This window comes from Hyperolius riggenbachi, chromosome 4, assembly GCF_040937935.1.
Source record: "Hyperolius riggenbachi isolate aHypRig1 chromosome 4, aHypRig1.pri, whole genome shotgun sequence".
NCBI lineage: Eukaryota > Metazoa > Chordata > Amphibia > Anura > Hyperoliidae > Hyperolius > Hyperolius riggenbachi.
In genome coordinates this window covers 244,960,756-244,983,704 of record NC_090649.1, presented here as the reverse complement: position 1 = coordinate 244,983,704, position 22,949 = coordinate 244,960,756, and the positions used below count along the sequence as shown (strand labels likewise).

Genomic DNA, 22,949 nt, shown 5'->3' with positions numbered 1-22,949 from the left:
CCCTGATGCTAATCCCTCCCCCTCCCATAATACAGTGCCTACACTTTAATTCATATCAGTGCACATACTGGCCCCCTTCAACATATTAACACTCCACATGTAAACTAATAGTGTAAATGCCTACCAAAATCCACCTCCCCCCCTCCATTTTTGTTTACACCCTACCCTATCATATACCTCAAAACCCATGCGCCAGATTGGTCAAATCCTGCTGGCCCCCACACACATGCAATTCTACTTTACTGTGTGCATAGATATATGCGACCTAATGATTGCCACCTAGTGGTGGCATATATCTATGCACACAGTAGAGTAGAATTGCACATGCATTCATAGTGCAACAGGGAACGTGCACACTCCAGCCCCTGATGAGTCACAACCCACGTGACGAAACGTGTAGGGTGGAGCTTGGAGTACGCTTGCTGTTCAACCACCGAGAGAGATGCGACCTGGGCATGTGAGAGGTGACTGGCGCCGGCGGAGATGTGGTATTGTGATATTCCATTGTGCAAGTGTATTTTATGTACGCAGTTTTAACTTGGGGGCCATTGGGTGCCTTATTAAAACAGTTTTATGCGATGAGGAGTATTTTGGTGTTTTTAGGTTATATACAGCACGGACTTACTGATATGCAAAAGCGAAAGAAACTATCCGGTGAGCATGATCTCTCATGTCCTTTGGTGATAGCTCATATTCCCTCACGTAGTGTGTGTAAGCAAAAGGGTGTACTGTTGAGGCAATACTCACTATGAGGAGGTCTGCTCTGCTGTGCTCTTATTTTTAAGGTTCTAAAGACTGGAGTGATCATGTATAGACCATTGGCACGACTATTATCTAAATTTGCAATTGTGACTGGAACTTGTCTCTGTGTATATTTGTATACAACACGATGGGCAAGCACCATCAACCAAACACCTTTCTAAAGGTGGCCACACACAATACAATTTTTTAAATATCTGTTCATTTAAGAATTGCAATCAATTTTTCTGACTGATTGTAACATTTCAAAAATATGACCAATGTACCACACACTTATGTTCATTTTGTTCCCCAACGATGATAAAACTGATTGGAAACTCTGAGAAAATTGCTAGGGTGTGTATATTAATAAATTGGCAAACACACACCATACAATCTTTAAAAAAAAGAAGAGAAATATCTGGCATTCCGGATTGATATAAATCGAAAAAAACTGGAAATTCGATCAGATTTTTCAGTCGAATGTAAAAACAGCTTTCCATTTTTTCGGGAGATACGATTGTTTTTATCGAATTGCTGTAAAATCAGATCATTTTATTGTATCGTGTGTGGCCACCTTAAGGGTGAGCGTGGGAGTGTGCAGAAAGGAACTAAAGAATAATCATGCACAACCAAAGAACAGAGGTTCCCTCAAAAAACCGCACCACTCCAATAATACCATTATAAATTAATCTTTATTCACAAAAAAAGGGGATAAAAACACTTAAAACCAATAGCAAGGAGGGCCATGTATGGGAACTCTAACACCAATGTATATAAGTACCAATAAATATCAGCCAAATGGCGAGTTCCCCTATCACATACTCACAAAATATTCACAAAATGGTCATAAGGAGCTGAACACTGTTCCAAACAACCCCATCAAAGGATGATAATTACAGGGTCACACCAAAATCTTGTACATAAAGTGCATATGAATAAACTGTGCAAACTCAGCAATAAATACAAGTTATAAATAATAAATACAAATATACAACGTGTTTAAAGTCCCATTAATAGGGAGAAACAAATGTGCAAAGGTACATAAGAAGGTGCAGAAAGGTGCAAAGAGTGTAGTAAATAGGGCAGGATAATGGCGCTTACTCACAGGTATCGGTCATAGGGAGATGTGCAGCATGGTACAGTCCAAATACCGTCGCGTTTCACCGCTAAATATATGGCAGCTTCCTCTGGGTATCACCCATTATATGCACTTTATGTACAGGATTTTGGTGTGACCCTGTAATTATCATCCTTTGATGGGGTTGTTTAGAACAGTGTTCAGTTCCTTATGACCATTTTGTGAATATTTTGTGAGTATGTGACATGGGAACTCGGCCATTTGGCTGATATTTATTGGTACTTATATACATTGGTGTTAGAGTTCCCATACATGGCCCTCCTCGCTATTGTTTTTAAGTGTTTTTATCCCCTTTTTTGTGAATAAAGATGAATTTATAATGGTATTATTGGAGTGGTGCGGTTTTTTGAGGGAACCTCTGTTCTTCGGTTGTGCAGCGCTGTAGAGGGTACATTGTCTTGTCACTTAACTGTCCCTCGGAGGCGCTCACAATTTAATCCCTGCCATAGACATATGTCTATGTATGTATCGTGAAGTGTATGTATTATAGTCTAGGGCCAATTTTAGGGGAAGCCAATTAACTTATCTGTATGCTTTTGGAATGTGGGAGGAAACTGGAGTGCCCGGTGGAAACCCATGCAGACACTGGGAGAATATACAAACTCCTTGCAGATGTTAACCACTACGCCACCGTGCTGCACTTTTCTCCTGTTGGACTCAAAGCTCTCAAGAGCTGCAGCCAATAAGGCATGTTTAAAGGGCCACCCTGCAGTGTTAGGAAATCTTGCCCAAGGACTTCTTACTGGATAGGTACTAGCCAGGATTCGACATGCCAGGATTCGAACCCTGGTCTCCCATGTCAAGGGCAGAGCCCTTAACCAGTACACTATCCGGCCACTTAACCTAATATATTTATTGAATTATACAATCTAGCCTATTATTCTTAAACTCAGACTGTTTTCTTTCATTATAGTAGATTCTCTATAGTATGTCAGACAGTCACTCACTTCATGCTGTTTTATCAGGTGGGACCATCACAAAAAGGTGGCCACACCCACACACAATACAACAACAATAAATTCAATGTTACAGCAATTTGATACATATGATTGGTTGTAAAGAAAAAATGCAGGCTTTATTCTTAATTCATTTGAGAAATCTGAGTTTCCCCCTTTTTTTATTTATTTTTTAGATAAAAGAAGAGCAGGAGAGATCACTTTTTCTGATCAATTTTCATGTAAATTGAATGGCGTAGGGTAGATGGCAGTTTCTTGATTTATAGCCCCAAGCAATGTTTTTTTCAGAGTTTGTAAACCTCATGTCTCATAATTTGGGAAAAATTGAACACATTTGTACTACATTGGTCAGATTTTTTAAATATTACAATCAGAAATATTGATCATAATTTTTGAATTGAAAAAAAAAATACTGATACTGGCACATTTCTGATTTAAGTGTGGATAAGAGTAGCCATTTTTTATACAGCACAGAAAGGAAACAAACTTATCTTGTAAGAAAAAATAATTCATACAACTTATGGGTGGACAGTATGAATCATTGATCTACAATAGAAGAACGTCTATAAAATGAACAGCTGTTCTTAGTTTGTAAAATAACTTTCTTCTATAAAACCACTGTACTGTACTTTTTAGGGTCCCTATGGTACAAGTGAAATATACACAACAGTAAAAAACAAGGGCTTCTTAATGTTCCTAGAAATAACAATTTACCCAGCTTTTCAAGACAGAAGTATCAACGTTTATTTTATATGTCCCATGCTATGCATCCTGTAGGTCTATATAAAAGAGGAAGAGATGCAGACTGAAGTCTTGTGTAGCATCACAGACAGAATATGTGCAGTATAGGGACCATTATTCCTTAGCGCTGGTAAGAATGTTCCCATGCAAAGCACTTACGGTACATTTGCAGACAATATAGCAAAAGAAATAATAACGTGGAAACAACTTTCAGTAACCAGAAGTTGGATGAATGGAAGCGTAAGGAATGGCATAATTTATCAAAGACCTTATACAAATAACTTGGCTGCAATGTTTACACCTTCACCCTGTGAACAATTTATCCTAGAAACTGCCCTGTTTTTGCAGATCATATTTTAATATTTAGGCTGCATTCACAGTGGGACATTGCGGAGCTGCGTTGTAAAGTTTTATAACGCAGCTTACCGCACTGCAATGCAAATCCTATGTGACGTTCACAGTGCAATGTTAGGGTCACATTGTAACGTGTATCGTTATGGTAACTCACGGCTTACAGTGCGTTACCTCTAAACGCACACGTTACCATGTACAGGAAAGCATACTTTTCAATGTCTGTATGCTTTACTGTACCTACTCTATGCGACAGTAACGCATCATTAATGTGCATTACCACTTTTTTTGTATTGCGTTGTAATGCTGCGTTGTGACTTTAACTTTGCATTACAGCGCAATGTCCCACAGTGAATGCAACCTCAAGAGGCACCAATAGTAACATATAAATGTAGTCAGTTATTCAAGATACCGTACCCAGTTTTATGTTAATTACCATAGTTTCAGCATCAGAAGCACTTCCTAGATCTATATATTGCTTTATATTGGTATGAAGCCCTGCCCTCCTAGTGTTGTCACCACCTAGGCTGTGTAGCTATGTGGAATTCTCCTCCCCTTCTGGGAAACAAGGTATTTTTTTCTACTGACTTAGGCTGGTTTCACAGTGGGACGTTACAGGCGCACGTTAGAGCAGCCTGTAACGCAGCCCACCGCACAGTAATGAAAAATCAATGGGGCTGTTCACAGTGCGGACGTTGCGTTACATTGTAACGCTGCGTCACAAGACAACGTACTGCATGCAGTACTTTGGACGCGGCTGAGCCACGTTAGACTGCTTGCACATGCTCAGAAATGTTGGGGAGGAGCGGAGAGCGGCCAGGCACATGGCTAATTAATATGCACTGCACGTTATGACGTGCAGTGTTTACTTCCTGGAGCAGCCGCTCTGTGCGGCGATTGGCCGGCGGGACCACGTGATGCCGCATGCGCACAAGAGTGCGCATCACGGCATCACTGACGCCAGAGTGAGCTGCACAACGCGGCTCACTCTGACGTCCAGATCCAGCACCACAGGCGTTCCGTTAGGGGGACGTTATGCGACCTTAACGCCCCCTCTAACGCAACGTCCTGGTGTGAAATTAGCCTTATTGGCTGAGTAAACAAACATTCTGCAGCGATGCATCTGCCAGCAGTAAAGATGTCACCATCCGTGATCCATTTCAGGATGTAAATTAGGGAGAGGAAAAGGTGAGGAACGATTTTGCAATGGGCAAACACTGACTAAATAATTTATAGAGTAATAAATAGTATAAAAAATAAGCCATTATATTAAATGACATTATTTTCAGTACAATTCCTCTAACGGTGTTGCCCCTATTTATTTTGATTTAATAAATCAGAACCCAAATTTGAAAGGTCATCAATCATTTACAAACTGGATCATTCAGAGGGTGCTGCACTACACCTACTTTGGACAAAAGGATCTCACTGTATGGATGGAACAGAAATCTGGGAAATAACCGTGTGCTCCTACTGGACTCCTTGCTGAAATTTTATTATTTCCACATGCATGAAAAAATATCTACCATGATCCCTAACAGTTTTGGCTAGGCAATTATCCACTTAATCCAACAATAAGAGAATTTCACTTATTTTTCTTCTAGCAGCACAATCGTAACAGACATATCACTGCATATGACATATTGCACACTAAAGCAATTCTTTAATAAAATATTTACATTGTTAAAAAGATGTTTAGCAGTGCTTAAAACCAGTCACACACTTTGTTTAAACACAGGCTATTTCAGTTATAATTACTCATAAGAAAGATTAACTTACGCCCTTGCAAAATGTGCATCTGTAAATGTATTTGCAAAAATGTAATTGCATTACTACACTACACAATCAAAGCACATCCTGTCCAGCCATTGCAGCCTGCTGAGAATTAGAGCTTGGCCATTAGAATAATTTGCCTTTATACTTCATAGCTGTACAGGAACTACAGGAAGAACATTTTGAGCCAAACTTCTTACAAAAACAATAGAAAGCATGACATCTCTCTATGACTAATACTTGCAGACACTAACTAATAAGTACAGACAAGGAAATAAATTCAAGTGAAATTCTAGGGAATCAATTAAATTCATCACACAAATAATTTAGTCGATATGCCATTAGATTGTCAACCACTGCAGCTACCTCATCTCTACCCCCAGAAACACACCCAATTATAAATAGTACATCCATACTTTGGGCGCACCACAATGCTGTAATTATGCCGTAATGCAGTATGACGAACCACAATGCTGGTGCCTATGACGTGGACTATAATCATGCTTTTATGCTGTCCATGACTATCATAATGCTCAACATAATGTTGTAATTCTGCTGACGCCCAACGATGTTGATGCTCAGTGCTGATTGCCCAATAACTAAAATGCCGATGCTCAGTATAATACTGTAATTATTCCAAAGCCGATGCTCAACACAATGCTGTAATTATGCTGATGCCCAGTAACAACCAACATGGCAATGCTCACCCGATGCAGATACCCTAAACTGCTGTGAGCTTTGCAGAGAGCCGCAGCAGCTATATGCTACAGAGAGATGCTGAAGTTGTAAGCTCAGAGGCAGCCACTGCAGAGTGTTGCAGAAGTATGTTTAGTCGTTAATTACAGCTCAAGTACTTACATACTCAAGCTTGCAAAAGTGGCTTCAAGGCTGTTGCATCACTGTTGCATCCAATTGAACTTTTAGCACCAGCATGGTCTCCTTTCTGCTGGGCGACACCTGGTCACCTCTGGGACACCACTGTTTAGCGCAAGTTTCAGCATCTGGAGCAGAAAACCCCTGGCATGTACACAAAGCAGCGCTGTGAGTCTGGTTCTTGGCAGCCGCTGCAGGGTCACGGGGGCACAAATGTAGCAACAAGCCGCATCTCTACAGGGAACAAATAACTGTGGGAGCTGGATGCCACTGCAGAGAACCGTTTTATCTGTAAAGCAATATTATCGGCTATGAACACATTTGCACCAACGCTAATCAAGAGAACAGTGGTTTTGCTATTCAATATTTGTTCCCGTTGCAACTACTTCACCAGCTAGGATCCATCTTTCAAATGTCACATCAGCAATGATGGGCATTAACGGCTAAAACTAGTAAAATAGTAAAAATCTTACTACTTATATTTGGTATTTTAAAGTAGCATTTTTAAAATTAAGGTTTTGTGGCTTGCATAACAACTTGGGATGGCAAGAAGTACAAGCATCTCCTTCCAAGGGGGCTCAGTTTTCCAGAAGGTGTACCTTTTCTTCAGCTTTGTCGCTGCAGAGCTAGATAACATTATGTTTAGAATATCATAAGACAAAAAAACAACCATTCAGGAGCCAGCAGGCAGCAGAACAACAATGGTGTGCAGCAGTTTTTCAACACTAAAAACTTTATCCTTTAACCACTTGAGGACCCCGGTGTTAAACCCCCCTAGTGACCAGGCCGTTTTTTTACTAATTGGGCCACTGCAGCTTTAAGGCCTAGCTGCAGGGCCGCAGAACTCAGTGATTCCACCCCCTTTTCTTCCCACTAAAAGAGCTCTCTGTTGGTGGGGTCTGATCGCTCACCAGTTTTTTTTTTTATATATAAATATTTATTTTATTATTTTTTTAATACATTTATCTATTTTTTAAAATTTCATTTTATATTAACCACTCCCTCCCTCCACCAGCCAATTAGCGTGATCGGCTGTAATAGGCTTCAGCCTATGACAGACGATCACTTCCTGGACTACAGAGGGGACAGCCATGTCACACGCCTGTCCCCAGTACAGCGCTGCTGCAGATCGCAGCGCTGTACAGATATCTTCGCCGTCTCACAGTCCTCCAAGTGGAGAAGCGCATCTTTACTACATCTACTGCTAGCCCCATTCCCAGCCATTCACGTCAATCGGCGTGGAGTGGTCCTGGGGCTGCCGCCGCGTTCATGCCAACTGGCGTGGAGTGGTCGGCAAGTAGTTAATTAAAAAAAAAAAGTGTTAGGAGCCTACACTGTGGGACTATGTAAAACAAACAACTTAAAGAAAATGAAAAGAACACTTTTTAACCAGAGTACAGCATCATAAGACAACCTCCAAAATAGGAATGGCTTAACAGGTGGAGGCCACTAAAGTTTTTACTTCATCATCTCTTCGGACTTGTTTTTTCACTAGTTTTACATTTGCCTACAGTGCCACTACTGGTACCATGAGGAAATACCTGGATGATACAGAGGTTGTACCGGTATTCCAACGCCTCAAGGATTGCTCATTTATGTGTACCATTGCCAAAAGTCTTGCTGCGTTCCACAGCCCAATCTCAAGGTCACAGAGGAGATTTCAGGAGACATGCAGTCACTGAAGAAGAGCTGGAAAGGGCCGTAGAAGGACTTTAACCCATCAGCAGAAAAGCAAACTGCTCCTTCAAACAAGGAGATGAACACTGCCAGAACCCTAAAAAATGTCAGGCGGCAGGCCACTGGTTTGAATGATTTTGACCATCAGACAATCAGAACAAGACTTCATGAGGGTGGCTTGAGTGCCCATCATCCTCTAGTAGGCCCTACGCTCACTGCCCAGCACTGTGATGCTCAGCTGGCACTTGCTTCAGAATACCAGAACAAGTTCACAACTGGCACCACATGCTTTCCACAGATGAGAGCAGGTTCATCCTGAGCCTATGTGACAGACATGAAAGGGTCTGGAGAAGCCATGGAGAAAGTTATGCTGCTTGTAACTGCATTCAGTATGCCCATTTGGTGGTAGATCAGTGATGGGCTTGGAAGGCATGCTCATGGAGGGAAGCACAGACCTCTACAGGCTAGACAATAGTGTCAGGTACCGGCCCCACAGCAAGCCTGCAGAGACGGTTCCAGACTGGGGGTTAGATTAGATTGTGAGGGAAGCAGCCTTATTCAAGCTAACACAAGGCTGTCACCCCCTTAAAAAACACTTCTCACTGCCACCACTAGCTGCTGCTAGACACTTCAACAATTCCCACTCTGCTGTCGAGTGATCTGCACTCAGTCCAGCGTTTTCGTATTTGGGTCCTTGCTTGCTGTGATATGCAGATTCCAAAGGTTCCTGTTCAAGCTTTTAACTTTCCAGACCCAGACAGTCTGATTGTATATTGGCTGTTTACATATATACAGAGTTCAAAGCAATGCAGGCACTTCCAGCCCAACTGGTCAGGTAATTGTCTAATTAAGAGTTTCCTTGCTAGAGGCTAGACAGATATTTCCTAATTAAATGTCCAGGTATCTTTGAGCTATTCAACGTGACTGGTCTATTCAATGCAGACAATTGTAGTTTCCTTGCTGGACTGAATGCAAATGTAATATACATTGACATACAGAAACTCAAAATAGCAGCTTCCTTCAGCCAGGTGACAATTATACCCCAAAGGTAGATGGCTTCTGAACATACATACACATCTGAGATAGTACACAGCAGACAGAAAAATGAAAAATATGGCTTCTGTATTATCCCAATATCACAAATGGCTGCTATATTAAGACAAATAGCGCCTAGACTGCCATAAGGTATTGGTATGAAATCCTTAGACCCAATGTCAAACCCTATGTACAGTGGGTCCTGGATTTCACCTGGCGCATGACAATGCCTTGCCGCCTCATGTGGTGCAAGTATGCAGGCAGTTCCTGGAGGATGAGGAAAATGATAACATCGAATGGTCCTCATGCTCACCTGACCTAAATCCAATAGTACACCTCTGGGACATCATGTTTCTGTTTATCCATCGTTGCCAGGTTGCACCTCAGATTGTCCAGGAGCTCAGTGATGCTGATCAAGATCTAATAGTAAAAACCCCAGTAAACCATCCCTCATCTCAATAGAAGCATGCTCTGACATTGTCAGGAGTGCATACAAGCACGTGGGGCCATACATATGATTTTGATTTGGTGTGATGAAATCTCGGGAAATGGACTAGCCTAACACATTTTTTCCCTTTAATTTTGGGAATGTTTTTGAATTAAGCCCTTTGCGGGTTGATAATTTTCATTTCCATCAAACAATTTGGCGTCCTTTAATTCCTAACACATTACCAAGTCCATATGAGTGCAGATATCCAGCATGATTTTTTTTTACCTTTGAAATCTGATGTGTTTTCAATGTGTTCCTTACTTTTTTGAGCAGCACATGTTCTACCACCTTATAAAAATGCCCAACAGTAAAAAGGGAAGCATGGCTCCCCTAAGACTATCTCATAAATACCAGCAGCACGGTGAAAAGAGAGCATAACTGTTTTACCGCATTGGTGTATGTGCAAGGAAAGACAAGGAATTATATACTCATATAAACTTTATGGTAAATGCAATACCAGTACTATGTACTATAGAGCGAGAAAAAAAAGAGATGCGCAGGTGAGGCCTACTCCCCATTCTGCTGCAGGGAAATACACTAGCAATAAGCAGAAGAAAACTGATTGCAGCCAACAGCTATTGCTAGCTTCAGCTATAATTGGCAACTCCAGATCACAGATTAGAAGCGAAAAAAAAAATGTACAAAAAAAAGAAAGTTATCTGGGAACATGTTCTGATGACATGCATAGAACTTCTAATCCACTAACCTTCCAGCAACCCTCAATATAGAGTGATGTGTGCAGCGGTGCCCTGATTGGCGACTGCCAAGATAATTTTTTCGTCTGATCTCGACTTCATTCTAAAATATTGTTTTATTGCTAATGCATATTGACATCCAACCTTGCTGGTCAGAGCTGCAGAATGTATTGTTTCTGTGTCATGGTTGCTGCCATCTGGCTCTCTGCAAAAACACTTTTTTTCTGACGGTAAACCTCTTTGACATAACAATGTATACATAGGTGTGAGGGAGGGGCAGTGAATGGAGATGGCTACTGCTGCTAACTGAAGAGAGAATTGAAAAAGCAGGAACTGAGGCTATGTGAGGAATGGGACACCACAGAGACAAACTACAGATTTTTATTCAATACAGGTTCAGAGTAGAAGAAATAAATCTTTTTTTCACAAAAAAACAAACGCTAACAGCTTTTAAAACAAGGCTCACAAATTATCAACTACTCACTTGAAAAAAAGGAAGAAGAATATATATAAAAACTTTATCATTTATTTATCACAAATTATAAAAATATATAGTAACTTAATCCTTTATAAAAACCAGAGCACTGGCTCCAATAACCTGGGGACATAATCATCGACCTGAGGGCCCAACGTTTGATTATTAGCATCAAGAACAAATCAAACAGTTCAAGCAGTTTGAAAGCTGGAGCTCACAGCAAAAATAGGCCTAAATGATGTGGACCACAAAAACAGTTCCGGTTCAAAGCACCTCCCTAGCATTGCAGTAAACATAGGTAGCAATAGATGTTCATCATCCTCTGAGTGGCAATGTTCCTGGGTAGACAGTGCAGTTAGTGTAGTCACCAACTCAGGTGCCCCTCCTCTAATCTTCAATCATAGTACATAAGCGAAGTTCATCAAAGTATCCATCAAACATACTGTTTACGTGACCATCAACCTCAGAATCAGTTGTAGTTTAGGATGTAATTTAGGAGATCACTGTGTTGTTATTCAACAAGTAAGTAGATATACAGTGTAAAAGTCCGCCAGGGAATGTTCCCTTATGCAGCTCTCCAATCCATAAGAGGCCACGTGATGGAAGATAGAACATAAATGTCATGCAGACTCAAAGCATGGGGATCTCGTGGTGGGCTATATTACTGCCCTTGTACACTGCCCTCAGTTAAGTTGGTAATGAAGGAGATAGAGTCCATCCATGTGCATATTGTCATAGTAAGGTGCATAAGATGCAAGGGAATACTCATCCGTCCTGTACAGGTCGAGGCCAGTGGTCCCCCAGGTGGAGCGATGCTACTGGTGGGCGATGAGCCCTGGTTTGCCGACCGGTTTCCCTGGCAAAGTCGCCAGCATCATCAGGGCAGGCTCATCAAGCGATCCCCTCTGCATGGATGCCGGCCTAATAATGGCGCCCGGCGGCCCGAGGACGTCACGCCGCACGCGGGTCCGCCCCACGCCAGCGCGTCACGAGGTTGCGCGCGCAGGCGAGAGGAAAGAGTCCGCGTCGGCATAGAGGAGCAGCGCACCTCCACACCCCACCGTGCGCGCCATCTAGTGGCCAGGATGGAGTTGGCCGTGATGAGCTGATACCAGCTCTATGGCATACCACAGAGCAGGGAGGGGAGAGCGCGCAGCTCTAGGCGACAAAGGTCGCCCAATGTGACGCCCCGAGGCCGCCTTGGCACCATACCACTGGGCTCCCCATTCACCCCAAGCCCACCACACGGGGCCCATATCCGCCAGGCCGGGGGGACGCCACCACAGGGGCCGGCGCGCCACAGAGATAGGAGCCCATCGATGCTTAAAAAACACCGATAAGCAGAGAAGTACAATAAAAATAATAATAATAAAGTCAGTCAACTATACCCTGGAGCACACGCTCCCATATCGGGGGCATAGGCTGGACATCTCCGGGGCACATCGAACCCCCAGGGGGCCATCCCCACGGCCAGGCCGCACCGGCCCCACAGGGAAGGGGAGAACAAGGAGCGCCCAGGGGGCCATAGCATCAACACACAAGGGGATTCGCCTAAAATCCAGTCTATTCAACAAATAAACATACAGTTTTACTATAATCTGAGTATACATCTCTATATAAAATAAAGTATACATAAATCACATATTCACCTAATATATCAATAAACAAAGGTATCCCAACTGATTGTGGGACACGGCTGTTATCCAAAATCAATAATCATAAAAAAGAAGTGGTCCCACAATCAGTTGGGATACCTTTGTTTATTGATATATTAGGTGAATATGTGATTTATGTATACTTTATTTTATATAGAGATGTATACTCAGATTATAGTAAAACTGTATGTTTATTTGTTGAATAGACTGGATTTTAGGCGAATCCCCTTGTGTGTTGATGCTATGGCCCCCTGGGCGCTCCTTGTTCTCCCCTTCCCTGCCCTGTGGGGCCGGTGCGGCCTGGCCGTGGGGATGGCCCCCTGGGGGTTCGATGTGCCCGGAGATGTCCAGCCTATGCCCCCGATATGGGAGCGTGTGCTCCAGGGTATAGTTGACTGACTTTATTATTATTATTTTTATTGTACTTCTCTGCTTATCGGTGTTTTTTAAGCATCGATGGGCTCCTATCTCTGTGGCGCGCCGGCCCCTGTGGTGGCGTCCCCCCGGCCTGGCGGATATGGGCCCCGTGTGGTGGGCTTGGGGTGAATGGGGAGCCCAGTGGTATGGTGCCAAGGCGGCCTCGGGGCGTCACATTGGGCGACCTTTGTCGCCTAGAGCTGCGCGCTCTCCCCTCCCCGCTCTGTGGTATGCCATAGAGCTGGTATCAGCTCATCACGGCCAACTCCATCCTGGCCACTAGATGGCGCGCACAGTGGGGTGTGGAGGTGCGCTGCTCCTCTATGCCGACGTGGACTCTTTCCTCTCGCCTGCGCGTGCAACCTCGTGACGCGCTGGCGTGGGGCGGACCCGCGTGCGGCGTGGCGTCCTCGGGCCGCCGGGCGCCTTTATTAGGCCGGCATCCATGCAGACGGGATCGCTTGATGAGCCTGCCCTGATGATGCTGGCGACTTTGCCAGGGAAACCGGTCGGCAAACCAGGGCTCATCGCCCACCAGTAGCATCGCTCCACCTGGGGGACCACTGGCCTCGACCTGTACAGGACGGATGAGTATTCCCTTGCATCTTATGCACCTTACTATGACAATATGCACATGGATGGACTCTATCTCCTTCATTACCAACTTAACTGAGGGCAGTGTACAAGGGCAGTAATATAGCCCACCACGGGATCCCCATGCTTTGAGTCTGCATGACATTTATGTTCTATCTTCCATCACGTGACCTCTTATGGATTGGAGAGCTGCATAAGGGAACATTCCCTGGCGGACTTTTACACTGTATATCTACTTACTTGTTGAATAACAACACAGTGATCTCCTAAATTACATCCTAAACTACAACTGATTCTGAGGTTGATGGTCACGTAAACAGTATGTTTGATGGATACTTTGATGAACTTCGCTTATGTACTATGATTGAAGATTAGAGGAGGGGCACCTGAGTTGGTGACTACACTAACTGCACTGTCTAACCAGGAACATTGCCACTCAGAGGATGATGAATATCTATTGCTACCTATGTTTACTGCAATGCTAGGGAGGTGCTTTGAACCGGAACTGTTTTTGTGGTCCACATCATTTAGGCCTATTTTTGCTGTGAGCTCCAGCTTTCAAACTGCTTGAACTGTTTGATTTGTTCTTGATGCTAATAATCAAACGTTGGGCCCTCAGGTCGATGATTATGTCCCCAGGTTATTGGAGCCAGTGCTCTGGTTTTTATAAAGGATTAAGTTACTATATATTTTTATAATTTGTGATAAATAAATGATAAAGTTTTTATATATATTCTTCTTCCTTTTTTTCAAGTGAGTAGTCTACAATTTATGAGTCTCAGACTCAAAGGAAGCACCTTATTTGTAAATTTGAGACCCATAGTGTGAAAAATCACAAATTATCAAGCTTCATTGTCCAACTTACTTGTACCGTGGAGATGATTTCTGATGCAAAGCCTCCCGTTACTGGAGCTTCATGACTTACTAGTAGCCGACCAGTTTTTGTGACGCTCTAAACACAAACAAGAAGAAAAGGAAAAGTTATTCTTTAATAAAAATAGATTTCTTTTTTAACCACTTCAGCCCGAGAGCAATTTTCACATGTAGGCGCTGCTCCCATTCATTCGACAATAACTTTATTACTCCTCATCTCAGCTAAATGATCTATATACTGTTTTTTTTTTCAGGACAAATTTGGCTTTTAGTGTGTGTTAATTTTGTTTAGTAATCAAATTATTTTCTATGCAGGGAAAATAAGGGAAAAAATTGAAAAAAACAACTATTTCTCCATTTACATCCATTATAGCTTTACATTAAACAGTGCTGACTATAAGTTAAACCCACTAATTTTATTTGCTCATCCATTGTAACGATCGGTGAAGCACAGAGAGGATCTGATTACCGGTGATCTGCAGTATCACTGGGAATACAGATGTATACCAGATTATAAGTGATCTGCAGTATCACCGATAATCCGATATACCAGCTAACCTCTGTTCACCTGAGTAGAGTGTAGTGTTTTTGGTGTAACAGTAACACTTAGAGGACTGGGCCTCAGTGCAGTGAGGGGTACTGCACGGCTTCCTTCCAAAGACCTGAACTCTCCAAGGCGGGAGGAGTCAGGCTGAGAGTAGGTAGGTTTAGTCTGAAAGTGACACTCAGGAGGAAGTGTCACTAACAGGACGGGGAACCGCCTCCAATAGTAAAGTCGGTTCTCGAGGTCGGACAAGCCAGGTCGTAACACACGGACAGATAAAGTACAGATTCAGAAGGCAGAGGCAGAGTCTAGGTACAGGCAGGGTTCGGCAACAGGGTATCAGAAATATCGAGGTACAAGATCAGGAGGCAGAAGCAGAGTCTAAGGACGAGCCGGGGTTCGGCAACAGAGTATCAGAATGGCAAGGTACAAGATCAGAGTTCAGGAGGATAGTCAGGCAGGCAAAGGGTCATAACAGATAATCACAATCAAACTAGTACTTTAAGCTATCAACAGAATCTAGCTAAGTGTAGGATTACAGCTCCAGCTGGTCCCGGCACACTTAAGGATCTGACTACAGGTCTGAGTGCTCCCACGTATGTGTTCGCAACGCCAGACAACCAGCAACTGAACATCCCGCAGTATATATACACAGGGATCTCTCCAGCACCTCCCTAAGTGCTGGACCAATGAGAGGAGGCAGGGATGTCAGCTGACCAGCCTGGCTCCAATAACCTGGGGACATAATCATCGACCTGAGGGCCCAACGTTTGATTATTAGCATCAAGAACAAATCAAACAGTTCAAGCAGTTTGAAAGCTGGAGCTCACAGCAAAAATAGGCCTAAATGATGTGGACCACAAAAACAGTTCCGGTTCAAAGCACCCCCCTAGCATTGCAGTAAACATAGGTAGCCTGATTCTGGCTGCCATATAGGTCCTGCCTTTCCGCGCGCACGCGCGTCCTTCTAAACCTAAACGGACTACGAGTCCCAGCCACAGCAGCCCCGCTCTGCGGTGTCTCCGCAGCGGGGACATGCGCGCTAACCGCCGCGTCAGACGCCATGTCGTTAGAGGAAGCAGCCACCTCACGCTGAGTGGAGTCAGCTGCTTTCCTGCGATGCCTCACATCCATACTGGTTATTGCAACTGTTAGATTATGTTCCTACCACAATGTATGGTGATAATATTGTATTTGGAAATAAAGGTGTCTTTTTTCTGTTTTTTGATTTCTCATTGTACACTATCATTGATTACAAGGCCTTATTTTGAAAAATAATAGTAATATACACTCATGGCATACATATTCAAAAAGCCAGGTTCCTAAGGTAACAATATATGTGGTTTCTTTCTTATTTTGTCACTTTGTTTTCATTTTACAAGTCTTATTTTGGTACAGAATATGAAAAATTTAATTTCTTTTGATTTAGTTTGTGACAAAAAAAAAATACAGGAGACATGGTCCTCAACCTTAAAACTCTATTCTACTAGAGTAGAATGGCGGATGAGCTTTTTGTCCCTAGGCCTTCTCAAAGGACTAGAGGACATGAGCTGCGCATGGAGGAAAAACGGTTTAGCCATTTATTTAGGAAAGGGTTCTTTACAGTAAGAGTGATTAAGATGTGGAATGCATTGCCACAGGAAGTCGTTATGGCAAACTCTATACCTGCATTTAAAGGGGGCTTAGATGCTTTCCTTGCGTTGAAAGACATCCATGGCTACAATTACTAGGTTATGCCTAATGATGTTGATCCAGGGATTTCATCTGATTGCCATCTGGAGTCAGGAAGGAATTTTTCCCTTTTGGGGCTAATTGGACCATGCCTTGTGGGTTTTTTTTCGCCTTCCTCTGGATCAACAGGGGTATGTGGGGGACGGGCTGGAGTTGTACTTTGTACTGGTTGAACTCGATGGACGTATGTCTTTTTTCAACCAAAATAACTATGTAACTATGTAACTACTTATCACGGTTAAAATGATACCACATATGTCTCTTGTAGTGTTGCTAAAACTTTTCCAAGTTTGACCATAATTCTGAAAATGACTTTTTACGTTTGATTGAGTTTGTCCCTACCTATTTTTCATGTAATTTTCATTTTTTTCCAGGGTAAAATGAGCCATAAATGACTTTTCTCCTATGTTGCTGTCACTTACAGTAGGTTGTAGAAATCGGACAGAAGTGACAGGTTTTGGACTAGTCCATCTCTTTATAGGGGACTCCCAGGGATATATTTATTTTCAAAAGCACTTAGTGAATGGCAGTTGCTCTGTCCAACTGCCAAAAAACTGTGTAGGGAGCAGGGAAGCTGGCCAGCATCATTGTTTAAATCCTTTTTTAGGAATATCTTTATAAAGAATAAAAGCCTTGCCGAGAAGCCCCTATGAAGAGATGGACTAGTCCAAAACCTGTCACTTCTGTCAGATTTCTACTACCTACTGTAAGTGACAGCAACATAGGAGAAAAGTAATTTATGGCTTATTTTACTCTGGAAGAAACATACTTCTCATTTGTAGATGTTTGCACAGAATTTAAATGTTACTGTTTTTCGCTGTAGTACCCCTTTAAGTGGTTAAAGAAGTAGACTATTAATAAGTCTATCTTCTTAGAAACCAAATGAAGCCTGTATTCCGTATGTTTCAATACACAGACAATGTCAGGGGTTACACAATGTGCATTTACTAGCGATGCCAAATGATCACTGCTATGGCCAAATTAAATATTTACAATCCAGCATGCATAAGAAATCACAAAAGTTGTGGTTATCTGTCATTAATCTGTTTGCTTTCCACAGAATTGTTGTGTTAATAGTAGCACTTTTTTTCCAGTAATATGTCAGCAGTATGAAGTGAAAAGCAAAAATGTGTACCTTTTCTAAGCTTCCTCCTTAATCCTTTCAGGACTAATAGGTTCTGGCTCTGGCTGAGGTGAGACACATATGAAGGTGGACATATTAACCTCCTTGGCGGTTAATTTTTTTTTTCCTAATTAAAAAAATCCTTTTTTTTTTTTCAAAAAATTTTTTGTTTCATGTAAAGCTACCAGAGTGGTAGCTACATGAAACACCACTAGAGGGCGCATGTGGCCCTCTAGTCCGATCGTCGCCGGCATCTATAGCAAACAGGGGAACGCGTATATAACGCGGTCCCCTGTTTGGCTTCTCCTGTCGCCATGGCGACGATCGGGATGACGTCATGGACGTCAGCCGACGTCCTGACGTCAGGCACACCCGATCCAGCCCATAGCGCTGCCCGGAACTCATTGATCCGGGCAGCGCAGGGCTCTGGCGGGGGGGGGGGGCCCTCTTCAGCCGCTGCGTGCGGCCGATCGCTGCAGAGCGGCGGCGATCAAGCTGTGCGCGCGGCTAGCAAAGTGCTGGCTGCGCGCACAGCAATTTACAGGACACAAATCGCCCCACCAGGGGCTGAGATCTCCCCCTGCGCGGCATAGCCCGAGCTCAGCTTGGGCTTACCGCCAGGGAGGTTAATCTCCTATTAACCATTTGCCGACCGCCCACTACCTATGGGTGGCGGCAAAGTAGCTTCCCGAGGACCGCGTAATGCCGATGCGTGCACATCCACCGGCATTAGGCTCCGCCCACCCGCGACATCAGCCCGCCTGCCAATTAGCAGCATCGGTGGGTTGTAAATATCCAATCTACCACATCGAAAGTGTATAATACACTTTGTTATGCTAACCAAGTGTATTATACAGGCTGCCTCCTCCCCTGGTGGTCCCAGTGATCGAGTGACCACCAGGGGAGGAGACAGCTGTGTATGTAAAAGCACACACACACTGATCTTGTCCCCCTGCCCCCCTGATCACCCACAGCACCCCTCAGACCACTGTTTGCACCCAATCACCCCCCTAATCACCCATCAATCACCCCTGTCACTATCTGTCAATGCTACCCTTTAGATTAGGTCCTAAACTGCCCCCTGGGGGCTCCTGATCACCCCCCCCCCCCCCCCCCACACACACACACACACACACACACACACACACACTCAGATCCTCCCCAAACCCCCCCAGACTTAGTAATAGTCTACTTCTTTAACCACTTAAAGCACTACAGCAAAAAACAGTAAAATTTAAATTCTGTGCAAACATATACAAATAGGAAGTATGTTTCTTCCAGAGTAAAACAAGCCATAAATTACTTTTCTCCTATGTTTCTGTCACTTACAGTAGGTAGTAGAATTCTGACAGAAGTGACAGGTTTTGGACTAGTCCATCGCTTCAGAGGGGATTCTCAACAAGGCTTTTATTCTTTATAAAGTTATTCCCGAAAAAGGATTTAAACAATGATGCTGGCCAGCTTCCCTGCTCCCTACACAGTTTTTTGGGCAGTTGGACAGAGCAACTGCCATTCACTAAGTGCTTTTGAAAATAAATATATCCCTGAGTCCCCCCTATAAAGAGATGGACTAGTCCAAAACCTGTCACTTTTGTCCGATTTCTACAACCTACTGTAAGTGACAGAATCATAAGAGAAATGTAATTTATGGCTCATTTTACTCTGGAAAAAAATGTGCTTTGCTGTGAACCACATTACATTGTGGAAACAAGTTAGTGGAAAATGACACTTTGTGAAAAAAAAAATCAATTTCCACTAACTTGTGACAAAAAATAAAATCTTCTATGAACTCGCCATACTCCTAACGGAATACGTTGGAGTATCTTCTTTCTAAAATGGGGTCTCTTGTATGCCCTGGCATTTTAGGGGCCCTAAACCGTGAGGAGTAGTCTTGAAACCAAATGCCTCAAAATGACCTGTGAAACCCTAAAGGTACTCATTGGACTTTGGGCCCCTTAGCACACCTAGGCTGCAAAAAAGTGTCACACATGTGGTATTGCCGTACTCCGGAGAAGTAGTATAATGTGTTTTGCGGTGTATTTTTACACATACCCATGCTGGGTGTAATGAAACGCGGAAAAGCCGCTACCTCTCAAGATGAGGCGGCTGTTTCCGCGTCCAGCATGGCGTCACAACGCGGAAAAAACGCCGCTTGCTGCATAGGCAGTGCGGCGGAATCCGCATTGGTAACGGCGGAATCCGCATTGGTAACAGCGGAATCCGCATCAGAGGCGGCTCCTACACTCGAGACTTTGCTAAACAGTACTGGTGTGGCTGGGACTCATAGTCCACCTGGATTCAGAGTTACACGCGCGCGCGCGCACAGAGGCAGAGTTTAAATAACAGTCAGAAGGGAGTCAGCTGACCAGCTGGGTCAGCTGACAATTTCCTCTGCTCTCATTGGACCAGCAATTAGGGAGGTCCTGGAAAGGTCCTTGTGTATATATACTGCTGGCTGTTCACTTGCTCCTTGTCTGGCGTTGCGATCACATACGTGGGAGCACCCAGATCCGTAGTCAGATCCGTTAGTGTGCCGGGACCAGCTGGAGCTGTAATCCTACACTAAGCTAGATTCTGTTGATAGCTTAAAGTACTAGTTTGATTGTGATTATCTGTTATGACCCTTTGCCTGTTTGACTATCCTCCGGAACTCTGATCTTGTACCTCGATATTTCTGATACCTGTTGCCGAACCCCGGCTCGTCCTTAGACTCTGTTTCTGCCTCCTGATCCTGTACCTCGATATTTCTGATACCCGATGCCAAACCCTGCCTGTACCTAGACTTCGCCTTTGCCTACTGTATCTGTACTTTATCTGTCCATGTGTTACGACCTGGCTTGTCCGACCTCGAGAACCGACCTCACCATTGGAGGCGGTTCCCCGTCCTGTTAGTGACATTTCCTCCTGAGTGTCACTCTCAGACAATCCTTCCTACTGTCAGTCTGACTCCTCCCGTCTTGGAGAGCTCAGGTCTGTGGAAGGAATCCGTGCAGTACTCCTTGCTGCACTGAGGCCTAGGCCTTCAAGTGTTACTGTTACACCAAACACTACACTCTACTCAGGTGAACAGAGGTTAGTTAGTATATCGGATTATCGGTGATACTGCAGATCACGTATAATCTGGTATACATCTGTATTTCCTGTGATACTGCAGATCACCGGTAATCAGATCCTCTCTGGGCTTCACCGATCGTTACACTGGGTGGGAGAAATATCTCTGTAAATGGACAATTGTGTGAAAGAGTAACTGTCAGGCTGCAAAAGCTAATTTAAACCTCTATTCTCCTGTCTTAAACAGTTTAGAAGGAAGCCAAAAAGGCAATACTGAAATTAAAAATCTCTCTTACTTTTGATGTGTGCTGAACAGCAAGGCTGTTATTTCCAAGCTCTTAAGTAGGACGACAGGCCGCATAACATACTGCAAAGCATTCTGGGGCTGCTTCTCCCCACCTTGGGTCATCCCCTTCATTTCCCAATCACGCCCTAAGGCTGCTAGTGAGAAGTTACAGGCTCAATTTGCAGCAGCTTGTAACGCAGCCCAGCTCACAGCACTGAAAAATCACCAACTCACAGCAATGAAAAATCACGGCATATGTTCCCTTAGAGTATACTGCATGAGTCCGCTATTGTTCCTAGCCACATGGCTAATTAATATTCACTGCACAGTAGTGTTGTCCATTAGGATCTTTTTTGTGAGTCAAATCATCAGGAAGCAGTGAGGACATGACGACACAACTGGCTTCATAGGAGACAGACAAACATGGAACCTGCCATGAGCTGTCAGGAGCATCATTCTCTGCAAATACTATATACAAATTCTGTGAAATCCAAACGTGGACAGTGAAATGCATATGTAATGTAAGTACAGCCAATATTTAGCTACTGATATGTGTTTTTTTTCTCTGAGACCTTATACCTAACAGCTCCTCTTTAAAAAAAAAAAATCCGCTCATGGATCCCTTCCAATACACCTCTTGGTATTGCACTGAGCAATTATTGGGAACCTTAGGAAAACTCGAAATTTTAGGTTGATACCTAAAACCATAATTTACTACTCTTCACCCTGTACTCAACCAATAAATGTGGAGTATGCCCATCATATGCTAAATAGGAAATTATAATATTTATGTATATAAATGATATCTCGGTAACTGCTGCTGTAGGTAGATGTTATTGTTAGGGACAGGGGAGGTGGGAAGAAAGTTTGGATAGGGGCCATGAAAAGTGGAAAATGTTTATATGAGCACCTATATAAATGTGAGGGCATTACAGCCCATTGTAATGTTGATTTATGAATGAATGTATCACTATGCCTACTTGCTGGAAAATTTGAACTTTCTTTGCTCAATAAAAAACTATTTAAAAAAAAAAAATTCTCATTTACAGAGATATTTCTCCCACCCAGCATGGGTATGTGTAAAAATACACCCCAAAACACATTATACTACTTCTCCTGAGTACGGCGATACCACATGTGTGGCACTTTTTTGCAGCCTAACTGCGCTAAGGGGCCCAAAGTCCTATGAGCACCTTTAGGCTTTACAGGGGTGCTTACAATTTAGCACCCCCCAAAATGCCAGGACAGTAAAACATACCCCACAAATCTAGTTATATTTAAAAAGGACTCCTGTAATAGGACTCCTGTCCCTGCCAGTATGTGATATTAAGTAATTGAGTACTATTTACGTGTAATCTCTGAGGCTTATGTTGTGATTATACATATACTAATCAACTTGTACTACCCACTTCGTGTATATGATATGAGGATTCACCTAGGGATGCTCATTCTGATTCTGTGGAAATGCAATTTCCGAAATGCCGATCGGAAATTGCATATCCGCATCGGAATGCGGTAGGCGGATTTCCGCCGGAAATCGCGGAAATATCCGCCGGAAATTCCACCCGACTTTAACATCGATTTTCTCAAAAACTAGAAGGTCTTTTTGAAAACTTCTTTTTGCATCTTGTTCACAAGATTCAGTTCAATAAAACTTTAAAAAATTTAGGGTTTCTAGGACTTAAGGGGGGTTTTCTATGAACCGATAAGGTCGGCGGATTTTTACTGTA

At 43.3% G+C, this 22,949-nt stretch overlaps 1 protein-coding gene across 1 annotated transcript in view; it reads right to left on the bottom strand.

The window, feature by feature from the left end:
* Nucleotides 1-22,949, bottom strand: part of BCKDHB (branched chain keto acid dehydrogenase E1 subunit beta) — a 301,660-nt gene that overhangs the window by 53,804 nt on the left and 224,907 nt on the right. The window contains exon 9 of the mRNA XM_068279381.1: nucleotides 14,477-14,563. Coding sequence (XP_068135482.1) covers nucleotides 14,477-14,563 — 87 coding nt within the window. The remainder of the gene's footprint in view (nucleotides 1-14,476; nucleotides 14,564-22,949) is intronic.